General features: G+C 37.4%; 1 protein-coding gene across 6 annotated transcripts in view; it reads left to right on the top strand.

The window, feature by feature from the left end:
• RAD51B (RAD51 paralog B) overlaps positions 1-15,932 on the top strand; it is a 670,105-nt gene that overhangs the window by 130,672 nt on the left and 523,501 nt on the right. Inside the window, exon 8 of one of the 6 annotated variants that reach the window (XM_032246053.1) lies at positions 12,202-14,009. The exons of the other annotated variants lie outside the window; for them this stretch is intronic. Coding sequence (XP_032101944.1) covers positions 12,202-12,351 — 150 coding nt within the window. The 3' untranslated portion in view covers positions 12,352-14,009. Of the gene's footprint in view, positions 1-12,201; positions 14,010-15,932 lie in introns of those variants that run through there. 6 annotated transcript variants of the gene reach the window in all.

Here is a 15,932-nt window from a genome sequence, read left to right as displayed (position 1 = left end):
TAACTGTATATGGCTATTAAAATGAATGAAAATTAAATAAAACTGAAAATTTATTTATTCAACTAGTTTCACTAGTTACATTTCAAGCATTCAATAGCCATATGTGACTAGTGACCAGTGTAGTGGACAGCATAGATATTGAGCATTTCTGTTATTGTAGAAACTTCTGTTGGGTAGTGCAGCTCTAGAGCTATAGAACATATTTTAATTGTTTTGGTCAGGCTTGTTCTTCATCTCTTCAACAAACCATCGTTAAATGCCTACCATATGCCAGGTGTTGTGATAGGACGAGATGGTAAAGTCCTAGTTCCTCCTCACACAAAGCTTTCAATCTTCTGGGGCATCAAGTCAATGAATGGGTGAACAAGCTGTGAAAACACATAAGGAAAAGTAGAGAAGCAAAACTTAAGGTTTGCTTTTGTAGAAAGGTGAGTAGGTGTTGGGGTGGTTAAATTGGAGATAAAGCATAATCCAACTATAGGAAATGCTTGGATATAAAAGAATGTGGCACATTTGAGGGACTGAAAGATGTTCACTGTGTCTGGAGCCCAGATAATCGCTAAGGTCTCTTAGTTCACAATCATTATTATGATATGTCTAAACTATCTAAAAAACAGACTCCTTCCTTTTTCTAAACCAAAGGGAGAAGGGTCTCCATGTTCCTTCCATCTATTTAGGGAGCTTTTTATTTTTATATTTGTGGATCCTACAGTCAGAGGAGGGCAAAAGAAAGTGAAAAGAAGCAATTTGAAAAAGAAGGACCAAAGAGATGAAGATGGCCAGAGGAAATTTTGGGAAATAAAACAGGTAATATTTGATGGAGAATGATAGTACCATTTATAACACTCAGAATCCCTGTCTCTAATCAAATGTTAGCACCAACCATTCCAAAAGTTAGTGCCCCCAAATAGTTTACTTGGTATGTGAAGTATATCATGTGAGAATATTTTTTGATAAGGCATTTAAAAATTGAATTTCTGCCCTGGTTCATTCCATCAGAAATCATAGTAGAATTTTCTATACTGTATTTTCATGAGTCTATACCTTTGTAGTGTATACAATATGGAATAAATTTAAATGCTATTATTTTGTTTTTGTAGAATACAAAATAATCACTGTCAGGTTAAAACTTGCATAAGAAGTCAGAGAGAGAGTAGGATCAGGAAACAAAAGAATTGTACCTTCATTCAGTCCTCACCAATTACAGAGACTATTATCTGTATTATACAAAATACATTGCACATAATAAATCTCTCACATTTTGTAAATATTTAGCTGTTGTTGATTTATTTCTGCACTAGTGGCAGCCGTCATGTCTCTGGTCTGTGTTGGGAATGTCTGTTTAGATATCTGTGTCACATCATCTGCTCTAGCATGGAGGCTTCATGGAAAACAGGAATCATGTCTGTTTATTTTATGTGATAGTAACACAGAGCTGTATATATGAAGCTTTATTTTTATTTGATGATGATGATGATGGTGATGATTTTCTTTATGAATTTCTTTCCTGGCTTCAGATTGATTGAGTCTTCTGATCACTATTAATCCAGTAGAACTCAGAAGTGGAATTTACTTTTGAGTGTTTAGCCTGGCTGGATAGCAGTCTTTCTCACACAGCAATATGAGATCTTATGCCACCACAAAGAGGCACCCTCTTGAAAAAAGATGAAAAATACAGAGAAGCCACCCACATTGGTTTTCATCAAGGAAAAGTTTAGTGTCTAGTCTTACCACCAAGTGCTTGTCAAATAAACTTGGTTTGAAGTCAAGACTGAATACAGTAAACAAAAAACTCAGATAAAAGCAATAGTAAAAAAAATATATTTCTCTTTATTTTCATTCCTATTCTTACTTGGGACAACCTTTTAAATAGTGTTCGATGGTTGAATGTAAATTTGATGAGGTGAAACTGTAGCCAAAGTGAAGAAGGTCTCAGTTCTTTTTAAAGATGCTCTAGCTCTAAACAAATGTTACTATTGTATCCTCCCTTTAAAACATTTGTCTTTGTAAACTTGCATCACTAAATTATAAAACTGGGCATCCAAAGTCATTCATGTGGACACAACTATTAAGTTTAGTTTTATTTGTTAGGATGTTCCAGATACAAGACTGATAAGGGGCCAGGCACGGTGGCTCACGCCTGTAATCCCAGCACTTTGGGAGGCCGAGGTGGGTGGATCATGAGGTCAAGAGATCAAGACCATCCTGGTCAACATGGTGAAACCCTGTCTCTACTAAAATACAAAACTTAGCTGGGCGTGATGGCACACGCCTGTGACCCCAGCTACTTGGGAGGCTGAGGCAGGAGAATTGCATGAACCTGGGAGGCAGAGATTGCAGTGAGCTGAGATTGCACCACTGCACTCTAGGCTGACACCTGGTGACAGAGCAAGACGTTGTCTCCGAAAAAAAAAAAAAAAAGCCTGATAAGTAAGCTTTTAATTGTTTCCTTGAAAAATCTTTCCTTCCCCTTTTCCCTTACCTCTATTGCTCTTTCTCTAGATTGACCATGAATTTTTCTATTATATTTCAATGAATCTTTAGTTTACTTGCCACATCTTTTATTGTAGTCAGTGTTTCACATCACATTTTTTTGTGTTAACTCATCTTAAGTGATACAACTTCTTGTATTACTTGATTTTCTATGTTCTTCATTTTTATGTTTTATTCTGTAACCTATTGAGGTTTATACATGTAAAATAATAATCACCTGCTAATGTTACCAATCCTGAAATTTAGATTATGACTTTTGAATTTTTAAAATGTTTATGTTTGGTTCTTCTGAATTCCTTTGGTCAATATTTTCTTCTGAAATTTATGTTAGCCTTGAAAACTAATGATAAGCCAGGTATAAATATGCTGATGTATCTCTAAGTGTTATTAGGTGACATAATTAAAGTTGAAAAAACAGTCAAAATTTACCATGCTGTCTTATTTCTAGCATTTCTATATTTTGACAATTTTTTGTTTTTGTAGAGGCAGAATCTTGCTCTGTTGCCCAGGCTGGTCTCAAACTTCTGGGCTCAAGCAATACTCCTACCTTTGCTTCCCAGTGTTGGGATTACAGACATAAGCCACCATGCCCCGTTGGAATTTCCTTCTTTAGATACAGTTTTGATAAAGAAATTTTCGAGGCCTCTACTTGCTCAGTCTGAAAACAGAAGAACAAAATTGGTCACTAAGAAAGTAGGAGAGGTTTTCATTCACATCCACTGTGTATCTGTGTCTCAGACACAGATTATATGCTGGCTATCTGAATGCTAATACAGCTTACTTTACTATTTTTCAAAGACAACAATGTGCACATAGCTTGAGAAAGGATATTATTCTTGGAAAGTTATCCATTTTACATGACTGACATAAAGATGTTTAGTCCTTGGCTGGATATTTCAGTTCTCTGAAAATGTGTAGCTATCCTGTGAGAAGCAAACATCTTGGAAACAGCATAGTTGAAGGAAACAATCCTAACAACTGATTTGCTTAGACAAATTGTTTCACAATATTTTCTATGAAAATATTTATTTTTTTGTTCTCAATTTTTTTTTTCTGGAAATCCACTCTTTTTCTAGAAATACATATACAACATTTACATTTGCATATGTGTGTCTATAAACATTAGTGTGTAAGCATATTTCATTCACTATGAAAAAATTTAGGAAATTCAGATAGGCGAAAAGGAAAAGAAATCATTGACTACAGCATAAAACTATTAACATTTTGGTAAAGTAGTTAAAAGCCTTTTGGACTTTTATAGTACATGTATATGTACATATACATATAGACAAACACATGTACATACAAATAACATCTTAAAATGGATTCATATTGTTGAAAAGTGAGTTTGTAGAGCTAAGGAAGCACATTTGAGGACAAGAACACCTCTAGTGCAAAACTAATAAATGATATAGAACAAGTTTGGAATAGAATAGAGGTTACTAAAAATTTAATAGTTTGGAGTGAAAGCTTAAAATACAGTAAACACAGGAATAAGAAACAAAGATGAAAGCAATTTGGTTAACAATGATCTGATACGAAGTTGAAAGGATTACTGGTGTCTATGAGGAAGAGGACCCAACAAATCAAACTAAAAAAGTATTTGGAGAAGTGATACAGCAAAACTTCACTGAAAGAAGAACTAAGCCTGCAGATCAAAAGATAAATTGAATCCTGAAAATTGGTAGAGAAAGTTCAACATCAAGTCATATCCTGATTGTTGTCAAACAAAAGAAATATTTCTTCAGTCATGTAAGGAAAAGCAAAAGTTATCTGTAAGAAAGAAGTTCAGACTGGTCCCAGACTTCATAACAATGTGGAATACTACAAGAGTTATGTCAACACAGTTCTGGTAAAAGAAATGATGGCCCAAGAACAGTGTACCCAGCTAAGACGTTATTGACATATAAAGGCCACAGGCCTATGTTCTCAAATGTGAAAGAACCCAGAGAATATAGCATCTGTGAGACCTTTCTAAAAAAGAACTACTTGTTAAAATTTAGCCAACCAAGAGAAGAATCAAACCAAAAACTGGTTGTGATATTAAATACCTTCATATATAAATGTAAGATTTAGACACCGTAGAAACTGTGGCAGTAGAACAGACTGTAAACACTCTACATCATGGCAAAGTAAAACAAATATATACAACAACAATCGGAAGGTAGGTAGAAGGGAAATGGGAATAAGATTATTAATCTTATCATTCATGGCAGCAGTTCAGTTAGAACTGTTGAAAATTTAAAGTAGCTTAAAAGTAAATCTATTCTTTGTGGTTTTTATCATTTTTCTTAAACTTAGAGGGATTTTTTTCACAATGTTTCTTGAGTGAAGAAACATTTGTCTAAGATTTAAAATTTCTTCAGTTTCATTTTGGCTTCTGTTAATTGCAGGTAACATTAGAATTGTTATTTTTTATTTTTAATAGTGACTATAATCTCATCCCAGAAAGAATACATTTATTTCTGTCATTTATTTCCATTTTCTATCTGTATATATGAATAGTTGTCTGTAATAATGGTCACTAAATGCTAATACAGACTACTTCTCAATGGTGAGATTTTGGATGATTTATTGCATTTTTTCTTTGTATTTTTTGTATTATTCAAATTTATATAATGAGAATGTTTTAAAGAAAGTGATACAATGAGTTTATTACTCTGAAAAATGTATATATACTCAAACAGTTTTATATCCTCATTTCTTTTTTAGCTTATCTTGACCTCTTTTCTCTTACCATCATTTTAAATAGTTGTGCAGCATTTTATGGATGTGTTATATTTCTTCTTTCATTCCTGATCTCAGTTTCTTCATCTGTAATGACAGAGCTGAACTAGATTAGCCGGTTGCAATCTTTCTCTTTAAACTATGGAATCCTTCCAAGAAATAAATAGTTTATAACTCTCGGCTTAGGCATTTCCCTTAGAATGTAGTTTCAAAGCTCTACAGATTAGATAATTTCTGAGGCTTATTCCATTTTACTGCCAAAAATTAGGGCTTTTTTTAAGGTATTTTTTTTTGAGTGACTTTTTTATGTGTTTTAAAAAAATTGGTAATAGACATCTTATGAATCAGAATTTAAAAATGAAAGGGACTTTGAAAACCGTCTAGTATATTTGCCTAACTTTTATGCATAGGGAAACCAAATTAAAGTTTTTAAACTAATGTCATACAGCCAACTGAAATGAATGAGACTTGGGCTCAGATTTTCTGATTTTCTATGCTGTTCTTTTCCCTACAGTACACACACACACAATTTTAAATGATGAGTAGAGAAGATGACAATTTTATCATACCCATTTCACACTTTAACTAACATGTAAATGTCAGGAAATATGCCTAATTTATAATGTATTTATTTTCTTGTTCATGAAAAGAGATCAGTAGTGCAGCCATTATTGAACTCCTAAGCTCTAGGAGTTAGGAAAGTGGTGGGAAGAAAGCATTTACTTGTCAAAGATTTGGAATTTACTGTGGTTACTAAGATTAAAATAAAACTAAAACTTGACTTGGCAGAGGATTAAAAACAAAGCAGCTCCAAAGTGTGTGCACCTCATGGAGAAGATCCCATTATTCCTTCAGGCAGCCAAAGGGGAAGGGAATCTCGTTTCTTTGTGTTGCCGGAGCTGATTTATTTAGTTATGATTTCAACATGCCTACAAGGCAAACCCCAGAAAACATTGCACAACATTAACCAGAACAAATGGTGCTTTTTTTTTTTCTGTACCTCCCTAAAGTTTTTTTTTTAACAGTGTTGCGATTTGTTGTTTTTTTTTCCCATAGTGTTACAATGGCTCTGATTATGTTTGACTATTGGGTGTGGCAGGTTTTAGAATGTTAAGTGGTAGTACAGGTTCCTGAACAAGAAGGAGAATTAGAGGTGATGTGACTTGATTATTGGAATGTGTAGAATGTAAAGTTGTGAGACCTACGATGGTCTACCGCAGGTTGCTCTTAGTAATGGACCTTCTTGTTAAAAGCCCTGTTATTATTGGGAATTTATTTTGGAAATGACTACAGAAGAAATTTGACAGAAAAGTAAAACAAACCACCTTGTCTCATATTTCCTTTCTACATAGGCACTTTGAAGAGATATATTAAATATTGTCAAGTCTCAATTATCCTGGCATACATTAGCATTATCACCATTTTCATAAACTTGAATTAAATGCACATGGCATTGCAGTAGGTGCAACACAGAGAAAATTAGCAAACAAAGATCCTTATCCTTTGGGAGCGCAGTAAGAGTTGCTATCCTAGTAAGTAGTTTAGTCAATCCCAAACCCATTTTTCTGGACACATTCCAAATACCCTACCTCCTTTCCTATACTCTCTATCTTCATTAATGTCCTCTCCATCCTCTTAGCTGGAAACGTCACATTCATCTTGAGTATTTATGTTCCCTCTGTCTTCACAACCAATCTATCAACCAGTCCTGTCTCTTCTATCACTAAAATTGCTTTTTGACTTTGTTCTTACTCTTCTTTCCATTCTCCTAGCCATTGCCCTGTTTAGGCCCTTTTCATCTTCCATTTTTGGAGAACTGCTTATCTACTTTTAACCTTTCCATTTTCTAATCCATCCACCATACTCCTGTCAGATCTCTTTCGTTAAAGACAGCTCTAATCATATATTACTCTCTGGTTTAAAAACCTTTGATGGGTCCCCATTAACACGCAAGGGATAAAGTCTAAATTCCTTAGCTTGTCATGCCAGGGTTTCAGAGTCTGGCTCTGATCTACTTATTCTCATCTCATTGTCTGCCGTAATTTCCCTTTCTCCCACTCCCCGTTGCCAGACATACATATACATTTATTCTAGTCCCACCAGCTTCCTCATAATTCCCTGAGCTTGCTGTATACTTGTGCTTTTGATCATGTCTTTCCTTGCCCCATACATGCAGAACACTCTTCTCTGACAAACTCCTGTTTGTATGGAGGAACTGAGGAAGCCAAGATTTTATAAAGAGTTCTCTTGACAAAAGAAATAAACCATATGCATAGACCTAGCAGTAGGACCACCATTAGAGCAGATTTCAGATTAGTGGCTGCAGACTAATTTCTCTTGGGCAAACCAGGAAGAAGGACTTGATTCCAAAAGGTACTGGAGTTATAGCAGTGATGAAACTGGTTTGTAACAGTTTGAAATGAATGCCTCCCTCCTATTTATACAGCCAAAAGCTAGCACTTACTTTTATAGCTAAAGGATAGAGAAAAATAACCACAGCAGATTTCTGGTATAGTAGTTAGTTTCAAGAATTAAAAGAAAACTCATTACCCTCATCTACCAACTACTCCTACCTTATCTCATGTTCCAAAGGAGTAAAGAATGGTTAGAAACTCATAGGACCATGAGCCTTCACATTCACATTGGTGCTTTTAAAAAATCACCAGGATAGAGCCAGAGATGATGGGTTTAAGGAGTAAATTGAATGAAGGAAAATAGCAGCTCTTTACCTTAAGTTACTGATGAAGCAGAGGCTTCTCATGCTGTGCCTAGTCATGCTTCTCCCTAACCATTGCATATTCCTGCTTAACTTTGTCCTTTTTATCCACATCTGATTCTTTTTAAAAATTAGTTCTTATTAAATAATATATTAACATATTATTTTCAAAACATTTGGAATATTTGGAATACTCTGACATTCGCTCACCACTGTCATTCCCAATCCCAGCTGCCTACCTACCAATGCCAGAAAATGACAAGCATTTTCAGTTTGGTTTTCTGTTCCTTCAGATCTTTTTCTATGCACTGGGTTAGAGATACATGTTATGGATAGGTAAATGGGCTTATGACATGTAGTATTGCTCTGTGTGTGTGTGTGTGTGTGTGTGTGTGTGTGTGTGTGTTTGCTTTCCTCACAGAATTAGTATCATACTTACTCTGCTTCTCAGTCTACAAACTTACTTTTTTGACTCTGCAGTAGATCTTGGATATCTTTTCCTATTAGTATGTAGACATAATTTATCACAGGTTTTTCAGCTTCTCACATACAGTATTATCTTTAGGGCTAGCTTAACCCTTTCCTCTTCTCATAGCAATCTGATATGGACAATTAGAAGAGAAAAAAATTTTAGTAACTGTATTAGTCTGTTTTCATGCAGCTGATGGAGACATACCTGAGACTGGGAAGAAAAAGAGGTTTAATTGGACTTACAGTTCCATGGGGCTGAGGAGGCCTCAGAATCATGGTGGAAGACAAAAGATACTTCTTACATGGTGGCAGCAAGAGGAAAAAGGAGAATGCAAAAGTGGAAACCCCTGATAAAACCATCAGATCTTGTGAGACTTATTCACTACCAAGAAAACAGTATGGGGGATACTGCCCCCATGATTCAAACTATCTTCCACCGGGTCCCTCCCACAACAAGTAAGAATTATGGGAGTACAATTCAAGATGAGATTTGGGTGGGGACACCGACCCAAACCATATCATTCTGCCCCTGGCCCCTCCCAAATCTCATGTCCTCACATTTCAAAACCAATCATGCCTTCCCAACAGTCCCCGAAAGTCTTAAGTCATTTCAGCATTAGCTCAAAAGTCCACAGTCCAAAGTCTCATACGAGACAAGGCAAGTCCCTTTCATCTGTGAGACTATAAAATCAAAAGCAAGCTAGTTATTTCCTAGATACAATGAGGGTACAGGCATTGGGTAAATACAGCCATTCCAGATGGGAGACGTTGGCCAAAACAAAGGGGTTACAGGACACATGCAAGTCTGAAATCCAGTGGGGCAGTTTAAAGCTCCAAAATGATCTCCTTTGACTCCATTTCTTATATTCAGGTCACGCAGATAAAGAGGTAGATTCCCATAGTCTTGGGCAGCTCTGCCCCTGTGGCTTTGCAGGGTATAGCTTTCTGGCTGCTTTCACAGGCTGGTGTTGAGTGTCTGAGGCTTTTCCAGGTACATGGTGAAACCTGTCAGTGTATCTACCGTTCTGGGGTCTGGAGGATGGTGACTCTTCTTCTCACAGCTCCACTAGACAGTGCCCCAGAAGGGACTCTGTGTGGGGACTCCAGCCCCACATTTCCTTTCCACACTGCCCTAGCAGAGATTCTCCATGAGGGCCCTGTCCCTGCAGCAAACTTCTGCCTGGGCATCCAGGCATTTCCATACTTCTGAAATCTAGGCGGAGGTTCCCAAACCTCAGTTCTTGACTTCTGTGCACCTGCAGGTTCAACACCATGTGGAAGCTGGCAAGGTTTGGGGCTTGCACCCTCTGAAACCATGGGCCAAGCTATACCTTGACCCCTTTTAGCAATTGCTGGAGCAGTGGGGATGCAGGGCACTAAGTCCCTAGGCTGCACATAGCATGGGGACCCTGGGCCCAGCCCACAAAACCATTTTCTCCTCTTAGGCTTCTGGGTCTGTGATGGTAGGGGCTGCCATGAAGACCTATGACCTGCCCCGGGGATATTTTCCTCATTGTCTTTGGGATTAGCATTCGGCTCCTTGTGCAAATTTCTGCAGCCAGCTTGAATTTCTCCCCTCAAAATGGGTTTTTCTTTTCTACTGCATCGTCAGGCTGCAAATTTTCTGAACTTTTATGCTGTTTCCTTTTTAAAATGGAATGCTTTTAACAGTGCCCAAGTCACCTTTTGAATGCTTTGCTCTTAGAAATTTCTTCCACCAAATACTCTAAATCATCTCTCTCAAGTTCAAAGTTCCACAAATCTCTAGGGCAGGGACAAAATGCTGCCGTCTTTTTGCTAAAACATAACAAGAATTACCTTTGCTCCAGTTCCAGCAATCTTCTTCATCTTCATCTGAGACCACCTCAGCCTGTACCTTATTGTTTATATCGCTATCAGCAGTTTGTCAAAGCCATTCAACAAGTCTCTAGGAAGTTCCAAACCTTCCCATATTTTCTTGTCTTCCCGTCTTCTTCTGAGCCCCTCAAACTGTTCTAACCTCTGTCTGTTACCAAGTTCCAAAGTCACTTCCACATTTTCAGCTACACTGTACTCTACTGGTACCAATTTACTGTATTAGTTCGTTTTCACGCAGCTGATAAAGACATACCCCAGACTGGGAAGAAAAAGAGGGTTAATTGGACTTCCAGTTCCCTGTGGCTGGGGAGCTTTGGAATCCTGGTGGGAGGTGAAAGGCACTTCTTACATGCCAGTGCCAAGAGAAAAAATGGAGGAGGATGCAAAGGCCAAAACACCTGATAAAGCCATAAGCGCTTGTGAGACTTATTCATTATCACGAGAACAGTGTGGGGAAAATTGCCCACATGATTCAAACTATCTCCCACTGGGACCCTCCCACAACACGTGGGAATTATGGGAGTATAATTCAAGATGAGATTTGGGTGGGAGACACAGAACCAAACCATATCAGTAACCAATTATTGGTTCTGATTAAATGTAAAGAAAGTTGCAATTGTTGGTTTCGGGAGGAATGTTATCCTTAAAAATTAGACTGTCTTAGAAATACTTGTTGGACCCAGTTCAGAGGACTTCACTAGCATTAACACTGTCTCTCCCCTTTCTTTCTCCTTAACCCACTTCCACCCAATTACTACATTGATGGGAATTAAATGTAACCAGGACTCTTTGCTGTATATATATCTGGTTTTCTCTTTTCCATATGCCTAAGTCCTCCCTTCATTGCTTCTGTTTAACACTTAATTTAAATTTCCAAATTAAAGAAGCAAATTTGAAATACATAAAATGAAGGCATTAGGTGACTTTGAGGGCTTTTACAGCTCTAGCATTCTATTAGGTAATTAATTTATTTTCAGAGGATACATTCTGATAAACTAAGAACCTTTCTGTGCTTGATTTAGGTTATACTTAATTAGGACTGTAAATAAATAATATTTAAATAGATAAAACTTATGCTGCTACTTATCACTTTTCCTTGAAGGATATTTATAATGATCAATTAATGTTCAAAGTAAACCTCCAAAAGTATTTGATAACTGCCAAACATTATAACCACAAAACTATAGACAATCAATTTAGACCACTAGTATTTGAAATTTTTTTTACTGTATAAAACTAAGAAACGTAGGACTGAGTCAAAGTGAATGGGAGCTTTGGATAAAATACTTGCAAGATGTTTGCACTTTATGCTTTTGAATTTTCAGATATTTAAGAGGTACCGTCATATACCAGGAACAAGAGGTTGGCAGTCAGGAATTGGGGAATTAGTCTGTCTCATAACCGTCTCACTTTGTGATTGCAGGTCATGCTTTGCTCTTAAATTTTCCCATCTTTAACGTGGTAGATTAGTTCTGACTCTTACCCAGGGATGTTTTGTGAAATAATAAAGATAACCACTGCCAGTTATTTTGTGCTGCTCAATAAAGATACTACACAAATTGCTGTTGTTTTTTTTTTTTGTTTGTTTTGTTTTTTTTTTTTGTTTTTTGTTTTTTTTTGAGACGGAGTTTCGCTCTTGTTACCCAGGCTGGAGTGCAATGGCGCGATCTCGGCTCACCGCAACCTCCGCCTCCTGGGTTCAGGCAATTCTGCTGCCTCAGCCTCCTGAGTAGCTGGGATTACAGGCACGCGCCACCATGCCCAGCTGATTTTTTGTATTTTTAGTAGAGACGGGGTTTCACCATGTTGACCAGGATGGTCTCGATCTCTTGACCTGGTGATCCACCCGCCTCGGCCTCCCAAAGTGCTGGGATTACAGGCTTGAGCCACCGCGCCCGGCCAATTGCTGTTTCTTAATGACCGGGTCCTGTGCTTAGGTGCAGACAGGTAAGCGGAGCCAGAATGCCGGTGGCCCAGAGCTGGGTTTGTTACAAAACTTATGTGACTCCGCGGAGACTCTTCGAGAAATCTCATTTGGATCAAGAGCTGAAGCTGATCAGCGAGTATGGGCTCTGGAACAAACGTGAGGTCTGGAGGGTCAAATTTACCCTGGCCAAGATCCACAAGGCCGCGCAGGAGCTGCTGACGCTTGACGAGAAGGACCCACGGCGTCTGTTGGAAGGCAACGCCCTGCTGCGGCGGCTGGTCGGCATTGGAGTGCTGGATGAGCGCAAGATGAAGCTGGATTACATCCTGGGCCTGAAGATTGAGGATTTCTTAGACGCCTGCAGACCCAGGTCTTCAAGCTGGGCTTGGCTAAGTCCATCCACCACACTCGCGTGCTGATCCGCCAGTGCCATATCAGGGTCCGCAAGCAGGTGGTGAACCTCCCGTTCTTCATTGTCCGCTTGGATTCCCAAAAGCACACGGACTTCCTCCTCCGCTCTCCCTACGGGGGTGGCCTCCCGCGCCGCGTGGAGAGGAAGAATGCCAAGAAGGGTCAGGGCGGGGCTGGAGCTAGAGATGATGAGGAGGAGGATTAAACCCACCTGTCCCCTCCTGGGCTGGTGGAGTTTTCCTGCCGAATAAACAGGGTCAGCATTTAAAAAAAAAAAAAAAGATACAAATTAATGGTAGCAGTAGGGTGGTTATTTCATATTTAAGGAAGTTCTTCAAAGTTAGAGAAGTACCCAGAGTAGGTCATTTAGAATTTGTTTATTATTTCTTTTAGGCCAGCAAAAAGTGTTCCACGTTAGGTAGAACAGTGCTAAAAACTTATATAAAAGCAAAGGTCTGTAAGTTGTAGGGGCCCCTCCTTGGTGAATCTAGCTCTTTCTGATTCTAATGTTTTTAGTCATTTGCCTTTATAGAAGTGAGTGGCCTACCTTTTAGTTTTTTTTCCTTAAGGTATATTTTTATTTTTATGTTTATTCAAATATTCTCTGAGTTCTGTCATCCTGATAAACCTTGGAATGGAAAGTCGTATGTAAAATTTGCCACTTTACTTGAATTCTAACACTTTTTGTGATGTTATCCTGTTAGATTCTCATTCTAAATTCCACTCTTACCTTCTTGTGATTGGTTGCTGTTTGTTAGGAAAACATGTAACAGATTTTAGCCTCTGTGAAAAGTCACTCTTGTTCTTTTTGTTGATGCAGAACAGCAGTAATTTTTCCTCTTTAAAGGAAGAACAATTTAGACAAAGGAGATACTTGAGAGAACAGTTTAAAGAAATTTACTGTTTTCTCAGCATACTTTTCAAAATGATGTCACTCCAAGTGTTATGATAATTCTTTCAAAGCTTAGTATCCAACTGGTGAACAAAACTAACACTTGATTGCCGCAAGTTCAGCAGTGTTTGCTGTATACTTTCTACATCTGTGGACTATTCTGTTATGATGTTAAAACTATTAAAGATTATAATTTTAAAACTATTCCTAAAGTATTTATAAACACATATGAAACTTGTTCTAAGTATAACCTGTACTGAAATGAACTGTTCATATTTATAGCTCAGTAGGTAAATTGCTCTGGAGGGCTTCAGACCAGGCTCAGCTGAGGCAAAGCATTTTGGATTGATATTGTAAGGAAAGGTCTGTTTCCTTATTCAGCAGTTTCATATGAATTTAAAAAGATTACTTGTGCTTGGCTAGTTCTAAATTTAAATTTGTTACTCTTCTTGTACTAGTAGACTATGTTTTCTATCTGCACATTTGAGAGTTGGTCTTGGAATGTGGCTTTGCAGGTTAAAAAAAAGGTTACTTTTAAAATTTCTCTTAAACTTTATAATTCAAATTAGTCAAGTAACCAAGAAGAAAAATTAGAGAGGATACCACTGACTTGCTTTGTATCTGTTATTTTTCATTTCCTTGTCTGCGAAAGTAAACTGAATTGCAGCTTTGTACTTAGAAGTAAATTACTGTTAAAATAAAGACAGTTTAATAGTATTTTAGAAAATCTGGAAAATGGAAAGATGGAATGAACTATAAAATATAGAATTTGAGCCCAGTCTTGAAGAATACGTAGTTCTTGATGTATTCCAGACTTCCTCTTGGACAATTTTTATTCTTTGTGACTGTTGTGTGTTATATTACTGCTTAGTTCATCCTCCCTCAGGGAATAGTTGGACGTTTATTCTGCAACTGGTATGTAAGCACAATCTTAATATTTGCCCTTTGATGATTCACACCACTCTGCTATGCCTTAATTTTCCCATCTGTAAAATGATAATGGCTATATAATTTTAGATTTATTGAGGCAAAGCTTTAAAGTATAGATACGGCTTTCACTGTGAGTGAATTTAAGATAGAAGCTAGCATTGCCACAGTAGTACATTCTTCTACCTGTAACACAAATGTTACCACATTTTTGGGGAGAAACAAAAACAAGAATTTGGCATCCAAAATCATTTGAGTGCCTTGTGCGTGTTCTGACTGGCAATAATCTTAACCATCTTGTACTCAGCATCTGGTTTATTCAGGAGACCCCTGTAATTAACCAGTAGTACTTCTCTGTCTTGTCTCTTAGGAAGATTTATGGCATACCTCAGGTCGTGTCAGATAACAGGGAGAAGACAGATGAGTAGCTAGTTCTCTTAGTTTAGAAAAAAAATTCTGTCTCCTTGACATCAATATTGTTAAATAAGATATGATTTCTAAAAAGCCATTTTCCCTCTTTATTTGACATGATTGACAGCTATACTATCTGAACAACCTAAGAAGCTTAAGTTTCTTGGGTGTGGTTTTAAAGTCTTAGGAAAGCTGGGACGGGCCTCGACTTTAGAGGGGATAGGCTCATGGTATGTCCTGGAATGTTATACAAGGAAGAATTATTAGGCCAGGTGCCTTTCATGTCTGTATCTGCCAAAGTAAAAAATGCAGAGGCAAGAGTTTGCCTCAATAATAGTTTCATACATTATCTACACAGAGAAAAGTGACTTTTACATATGGCAAGAATTCAAATACTTTCTACGTAATCAATATTAAAAGAGGGTAAGTTTGATTTTTGATTGGTTATCAGGTTGATACACAGTCCTATTGCTGTGGTCTGCCTAACCTGTAATTATCAGAGAAATCTTGTTAAACAAGATTTTCTGAAATGAAGCCTGTTAATTACATCAGATCCTTTGGGTTTATGTGGAACTATTATCGTGTCATGCATTGAGAGGTGCTTGAACAAAATACTCATTTGGAAAACTCATTATCTCAAATTTTGCTTCAAACCCATGAATTCTAATGGAAAGGGCATGGTGAGAAGCAACGCTAAATTTCTAAGCTGAACTCTTTCCTAAACGTCCTTCAGTGATCATTCTCTTATATGAGTAGATCCCAACAAGGGTAGGGATTGGTTATTTTCAGGACATCTTATCTAAACATTCTTCTAGGGGCAGGTCTATGCTGGCTAGACATATAGAAATCAAAATTAACACAGTGATGACAATGTAATCAGCCATATCTATCCGCAACTTATAATCAACCGTATCTAAGGCTGCTGAAAGGTACATTCTAGTCAAAATTCTGGCTCTACCCTTGACTTTCATTAATGAAAGGATTTTGGACTAAAGTCTATAAGTGAGCTTGAATTCAAGCTGGATTCTGCTTTGTACTTCTAGGTAAATAGTGTGCAAAGTTAGGAAATTAGATCAAAATAAAATTTACTTTACAGCTAG

The sequence above is a fragment of the Sapajus apella genome, unplaced genomic scaffold (genome assembly GCF_009761245.1).
Source record: "Sapajus apella isolate SASKATOON/1434 unplaced genomic scaffold, GSC_monkey_1.0 scaffold59, whole genome shotgun sequence".
In the NCBI taxonomy this organism is placed as follows: Eukaryota; Metazoa; Chordata; class Mammalia; order Primates; family Cebidae; genus Sapajus; species Sapajus apella.
The sequence above is the reverse complement of the archived record's forward strand: the minus strand, read 5'-3'. Positions and strand labels throughout refer to the sequence as shown.